At 47.1% G+C, this 7,206-nt stretch overlaps 1 protein-coding gene across 2 annotated transcripts in view; it reads left to right on the top strand.

The window, feature by feature from the left end:
* The first annotated feature begins 2,823 nt into the window (after window positions 1-2,823).
* The window catches only part of DDX43 (DEAD-box helicase 43), an 85,760-nt gene continuing 81,377 nt past the window's right edge, over window positions 2,824-7,206 (top strand). The window contains exons 1-2 of one of the 2 annotated variants that reach the window (XM_083177211.1): window positions 2,824-3,296; window positions 6,146-6,201. In XM_083177211.1, coding sequence (XP_083033337.1) covers window positions 2,963-3,296; window positions 6,146-6,201 — 390 coding nt within the window. In that variant the 5' untranslated portion in view covers window positions 2,824-2,962. The remainder of the gene's footprint in view (window positions 3,297-6,145; window positions 6,202-7,206) is intronic. The other variant, XM_083177210.1, reaches the window with a different exon arrangement.

The raw sequence follows: 7,206 nt of genomic DNA, 5'->3' as shown, positions 1-7,206 counted from the left end.
ATTTCAGATGGGATGTTGCTATGAGGAACCACTCAGATACCATCTATGATCTACTAGAAGGTGTTAAATAAATAAGAAGTAGATTCTGAAGCCCATAGCAATATCCCATCTGAAATAGAACTTCCATCTTAGTAAATTTCCCCCACTGTGTAAGAACCCGGCACAGCACTCACACTGTGAATGGCACCGACCGGGGAATGACCCAAATTGCTAAAAGGGTCTATCCTAGGTTTAACACGGTTTGGAACGGTGTTCCAAATCCTGGGTCAGACGCGGGACTTTGATGTAAAATGTGTGCTATTATCAACTGCCTGGTGTTGCTTCTTGTGGCTTGGTCAATATTATGCTTAGGTGCGGCTTGCTGCCACCGGCTGATATTAAAGTAAGACGGGTTGGGGGTTGCACATGCGATGGAATGGGGTTGCACATGTACATAGGTGAATCTATTCAGACGTGGATTTCTTGATGGGAACTTACTCGTCCCCACCCACACACACAGTAATAATCTCCTGGGCATGGTTCCCTGTACTGATCCACGTACTACTGAGTTTGATGACATCACACATTGCACGATGTTGCGCACTACCACCTGCTCTTTCCTGATCGGTCCCCGCAGTGGTGGTGGTCTATACACCAAGAAGTAGGACTGCAGGAGAAACACAGGCAGTTGTGCAATAGAGCCTAAATAGTGGCACTGGCAGTACCAGGGTGGTACGCTGGTAGAAGTGACAGTGTGGAAGTGTTGTCACTGTTTAATATTCCTGATTCCCCGACCTGGACATTGATGGGTCAGGAAAAAGTGGCACTTCACTGCTCATGTATGGAAGGGAGAAATAAAAAAAGAAAGAAAAACAGACAGTTAAAATGGTTTCAGAGGTAGAATAGAGATAGATAAGTGGCAAGAGATAAAAGCAGAAAGGGGGGGAGATAGAATACAACTGAATGATCGGCAGTGGGAATGCTGTAAGCCAGAATACTGACATTGGCATCACGATAGATAAAGAGAATCGCTACAGGAGTCAGGTAAGTATTCTTGCACTGCCCCTGCCCCCTAACCGAAGCCTAAACCCCTTTTCCTTAGCCTAAATTTATTCTCCCCCCTGCATCCCAACCCTAAAGGCCCCATGCACTAGTCCGATTTGGCCACTTTTCACCTGATACCAATTAATCGGAAATAAAAATCAAGTGAAATGTGGCCAAATTGAATGTGTTTGACATCCAATCCAATGGATGTCGGACCTTCTGCAGAAGAACCGCATGCGATCCTGCCACCTGGTAAGGTCTTGGGCGGCTCAAGGTATGGTCGGCTGGCCATACACTGCTGCAACTTCTCACAGTTGTGTATGGCCACCCCAATTCTGCCTAATCATAATTCCCCCTTACCTTGGTGTGATACTAGTACTCCACGCTTACTTTGCTTTCAGCATCACAGCATTCGTGATTCCGGCACTGGCATTCTCATTATTGACGGGTTTATGATGCCGATCTCCATAGTTGGGATGCTGGTATTGGAATTATGAATGCCAGAATCGTGACCATCGACATGCGGAATGCATCCTGGAGAGATAGGGGGAGAAATTAGAGAAGAGGATTGGATAGACCCTCATACAGATTCAGATTACGTTTGCAATTAGTGATGTCCATCACCCACTGATGGTTAACCACCATCACTGGTTGCCAATGAACATTTTTTACATTGAGAGACAATGGTTCTCTGCTATTGATGAAAGTATGTCAACAATGTTTTAGTTTTAAAGCACAGAAGGTTTAATGGTTAGCATTACTGACTCACAGCGCTGTGGTCATGGGTTCAGTTCCCACCATGGCCCTAAAGGTGCCCATACTCTATGCGATTTTGGGCCGATTTCACCCGATTTCTGTACTTTGAGATGATAAATCGGGTGAAACCGGCCCAAAATCGCATGTGTATGACATCTGAACCGGATCAGGAGGTTGGACGTTCAGAACATAAGATCATGTCCGACCTCCCTGTTTTTTCATGCCTGACCAGAGAGCAGTGGGGCGGACGGCGGTTGCTGAGCGCTGCTGTGCTAGCGGGCAGTGAGGAGCAGTGGGACTAGAGGCGGGTGCTGAGCCCCACTGCTCCTCACCGCCCACTAGCGCAGTGCTCAGCCAGCACCCGCCACCTGCCCCACACCGCCCGCTGCAGCTCCCCGGTTTTACATGTGATAAACTGTGTGGAGTTGGTATATTCTCCCCGTTTACTCCGGTTTCCTCCCACAATCCAAAAATATACTGGTAGGTTAATTGGCTCCCAACAAAATTAACCCAAGAGTGAATGTGTGTGTGTACATGTGGTAGGCACTATAGATTGTAAGCTCCACTGGGGCAGAGAACGGATTTGAATGTTCAAATAGTCTTAGTAAAGTGCTGCAGAATATGTGTGCGCTATATAAGAAACTGTTAATAAAATAAATAAAGCCACATATAATTGCTCAGCCCTGCTCCTGCAAATCATGGAGAGGATCGTTGATACACTGTTAATAATTTGATTAAATCAATATAATCAGACATGGCACTATATAATGTATACAGTATGGGTAACCAGGCTATGGACATTCATATGTACAATCGTTTGATTGCATTTACTGTACCAGTGTGATTGTGGTTGGGGAACTACAGCACTACACTATTGGCATTTCTACATTGTATTATACACGATTAGGCCTTTCTGTCATCACACTTTTAGCTAACCAGTGTAAAACACCACATACCGGTACCATTAGCTGGCCACTGGCCAGTCTGGTTACTGGGTATTCTCTCCTTATGGAGATGGTGTAGGATACATCCTACGCCTGCTGCCCCCTACAGGTCTGTAGCCTCCTTGTTCTGGCTCTAGTGCCGCAAAGGCGGGAAGCTGTTAGCCGCGATCCTGCTGGTGACATAGGAGCCCGGGCTGGGGGAAGCGGCGGCGCAACAACGTTCTTTCTGTTTGGGCGCCATGTCGGACTGGGAGGAAGATGCTGATGGCGGCAGAGCGGTCGGTAGCTCCGGGGCCTATGCTGTGAGTCAGCCGTGGAAGCCCTCGCCGCGGCAGCGCTATGGCACGGATAACGAGGACCGCGCACAGTACAGGGATCGGGGGTCGGACTCCCGGGGATGGCAGCGAGAGGAAGGCGGCAGCGGGTTCCGCAGGCCGGGCGCGTCCTTCGAACGGAACCCGGGGAGCGATGCCAAATGGACGAGAGAATTCAGGAGAAGAGAAGGCGGCCAGGATACTGCGACACCCCCGATGTGCTTCCACCTGGACAGTTCGGTGATCGGGAGGGTGATTGGTGAGCAGACCTAGTGCCCCCTTGCACGCTGCCATATTGCACGCTGCTTGCACACTGTCACTGTATTTGTAAACTAGAAACTAAAACAATATATAATCAAAACAACCAACAAATCTGTTCTGTTGTGCAGAACATAAAGAAGCACCATAAGGGGAAATTTAACACGTTCGTTTTCCGACTTGCTGATTCTGACCATTTTTGTTGTTGAAATTAGCGAGCCGGATATTTCTAACAGGTGTTGATATAATAGAGAATTGGGTGAGTATGGACCCTATTATCGGGACCACACATCATGGTAGCATATATTGGGGCAAGTCCTCATTCTGTCGTGGTATCGGAGAAATTGGTACTTATATGTTAGCTAGCATACGTACGCTAACTTAGGAAAATCGCATCGCATGGGCCATTTTAAGGGGCATGCGATGCGATTTTCCTATGTAATTTATTCACTGCTCTTTTAGCGGGGGCCGGGCGGCTCACCGACAGTCATTACTCCGACGTCGGAATCCCAACTGCTCCCTCGTGGGGGTCCACGACCCCCATAGAGGGAGAATAAAATAGGTGGTGAGCGGTTCGCCACCGTGCGCGCAGTGAGCCCGCAAGGGGCTTCATTGCACTGCCCCCCCACTGTGCAGTCGGGATTCCGACGTCGGGCTACTGACTGTCGGAATCCCGACTGTCAGTGTGTTATACCACACGACTTTTAGCCCTGGGGCATCTCATTGCACCTCCCGCAAAATCGCATCGCATGCGATTTTATAGGGTGTGCGATGCCATTACATTAGGTATACAATAATATGATTGTATGTCCTAAAAATAGCTTTTACGCACCCCCCCACTATCCACGCCACCCCGAAGCGTGGCGAGCGGCGGCGGAACGCGTCCTCCGACCTTTTCATACCCCCACTATCCACGTTGGCGTGGAGTTGATTTTATATAGTGTGGTGAGCCCGAAGCGTGGCGAGTGGACGTGGATTACTTTACATGTATTCCGCGTCCCCTCGCGGGGTTTGCTGCGCACGCCATGCTTCGGGCTCGGTAGCTCGCTGCGCTCGCCACACTATCTAAAATCAACTCCACGCCGACGTGGATAGTGGGGGTATGAAAAGGTCGGAGGATGTGTTCCGCCCCTCCTCACGGGGCTCGCTGCGCTCGCCACGCTTCGGGGTGGGGGGTGCTTAAAAGCTATTTTTAGGACATACAATCATATTATTGTATACCTAATGTAATAGCATCGCATACCCTATAAAATCGCATGCGATTTTGCGGCAGATGCGATACCTTGGGGGCACACAGAGCAGTGAATAAATTACATTAAAAATCGCATCGCACGTCGCATGCCACTAAAATGGCCCATGCGATGCGATTACCCTACGCATAATAGCCCACTAAACTAATTGCTTAGTGGGCGCCCAACTAACCTATAAGTACCGAGAAATCTAACGGGTGTGGATTAGCCAACAAACAATGTCAACATGCCCTAGATCACCATTGACAAAAGGTCGACATGGAAACTATTTACATGAGTTTTTTTTGTGTTAATGTTGACACCTGAGCACATGCATCCCCAATAAGTGTAGTGCGTACCCTCGCAATGCTTCGGGTCAGGTGCTATTTCACATACTCTTGGTTTGACTGGATGACAAAATGACTCATTTTCTCCTTTTTTTGCCGGACAGGAGTGCCTTTCACATGCACCTGTTTTTACTGTATTTAATAGTGTGCTTATAAAAAAAGTTAAAATATTTTAAATTTATCTACATCTGTTCCTACTATGGTTGTCAAATTCTGCAGGTGGGGTTATATATGATGTTAAATTGAGGACGGGGAGAGCTGAACCTGCACACCGAAAACCGGCTTGTGTGTGAGAGAGGCCCCATCTCCCTGTGCACACACTGACATGTTAGGACGGGGCGGCAGCTGTCCTTTTCATTGGATAGATTTGGCTGCTACCCAGTGTCTGGCACGTGTGAAAGGACCTGTAAGCTGTCACTGGTGATTTAGAAGTCTTGAGCGGCTTTGGCCTGTATATTATAATTAATATATATTCTAATTTATTGTATTGTTTTTAAAGAGGGTATGGCTACACCTCTGATACGCTAGGACCCACGATTTTACTTGGCCCCGGCAATCTCTCTACAGCCCGGAGTCTAAGCATGTCTGTGTAGTCGTAGTAGTTTCAGAATGCTGAGTCGCCATTTTACAGACTGCAGTGTTGTCACAGTCTTCCTGCAGCAATTGCTTTGTCTCCCATCTTAAGCTGGCCATATACTTTTCCGATTATGGCCACTTTTCCCACGATTCTGACAGAATGTGTGAAAAGTGGCCAAATTGTATGTGTTTGACATCTGATTCGATACGCAGCCCCATGCGCATCTGGCCTCTGACACGAGCAGTCTCTTGGCAGCAGGGAATGTGATCGCATGCAATATAAGTAAAGTAGGTTTAGGTAACTTCACTGTTTGTACTCTTTTTGTCCTCTGTTTGGTGGTCAAGTTACCAAAAACAGACTCTGCTGATTAAAATGATGTGACATGTCTATATTCTGTGTGCAACTGTGGCTGCATCCGGAAAGCTACGCTACAGTGTTTTCTTAGAAAACACTATGGTAGTATTTAGTGTGCAGATACAGACAGTCATACACAGAATATAGTTATGCTGCGTATCCTTTTAGTCATCTTATTTGCATAGCATTGTGAGGCACTTTGTTTTGGGGGGGGGGAGCTAAGTAATGCTAAGTAATATGGGACCTGTTGGCTCACTCTCATCAGACAACTCCTGAGTGGCGTATTGAGGTAAGATACATGAAGAAATATTTGTCTGTTAACTAATATTAATGTGTGTTGCAGGACGTGGAGGGGCTAAAATAAAAGAATTAGAAGAGGAATCTGGCTCAAGAATAAAGGTACAAATCTTCTAACTTATATTTTGTAGAGCAAATGTTGTAATTTAAATGTAGTTTTTCTGGATAAATAAGCATGCATTGCCTCAATGGATTTAATGTTTTGATATCTATGTACAAGTAGTGGACAAAATATAGACAAAGAAAATGTCCCTTCCTTTCATGTTGGGCAACTACATCAACCGGCTGGAGTTGTGCAGGTGGGTCAACACCCTCCTTCCATGAGAAAACTGGGTGGATAATTAGTAAACAGTCCCAGGGACACGTGCTGTAATTTTGGGAAATGGTATCTTGTACTGTAAAGGGCCATACAGATGTGACGACTTGGCTTTTTGGGTGAGCGATGTACTTCAGCTTGATCGCTCAGCACACATCGTGGCGCACCCCCTATGCTGTGAGCTGAATGATTTGTGCTGAGCAGGGCTTTGCCTATTTTTAATAGGCAAAGCCTCGCAATCTATGGAAAGCTAGAGCAAGCACTGGCTTTCCCTGCACATCACCATTACTGTAGGGCATATACACAGATTGATCAGTGCACCATTTTATATCAATCTAGTCATATCGCTTAGAAAAGGGTCTGGAATCGCCCTGTGGGTACACCCCTTTAGTCAACCTCTGCTGCTAAGATTAAAATTCTGCAGCCTGCGGCGACAATCACTCAGTATGGAATGTCTGTACTAATATCTGCTTAATGGTAAGAGACCATTTCCCCTCCTGTCATAGCCCCGCCCCCTCACTTTATTGTAGAGCAGGTGCAGCAGGGGAAATGGTCATCAGTTCTACTTGCTGCAGCTTATCTCTGAATACGCATATGTGATGTGGGGTTGTGAAGTCTGTTTGGTTTTGGCTTATGGCACATTGGGGCAGATGTATCATAGCAGCGCTTATCGCGCCTCTATGATACTTCCTGCTTCGCCTCAATAGCGAGGCGAAGCAGGAAGGGACATCGACAAGATGTATTAACATCTTGTCTGCCGAAGCGGGGGAGCGTTACCTCCCCCCTCCGGC

Source organism: Crinia signifera, chromosome 3 (assembly GCF_055691185.1).
Source record: "Crinia signifera chromosome 3, ASM5569118v1, whole genome shotgun sequence".
Taxonomy (NCBI): Eukaryota; Metazoa; Chordata; class Amphibia; order Anura; family Myobatrachidae; genus Crinia; species Crinia signifera.
The sequence above is the reverse complement of the archived record's forward strand: the minus strand, read 5'-3'. Positions and strand labels throughout refer to the sequence as shown.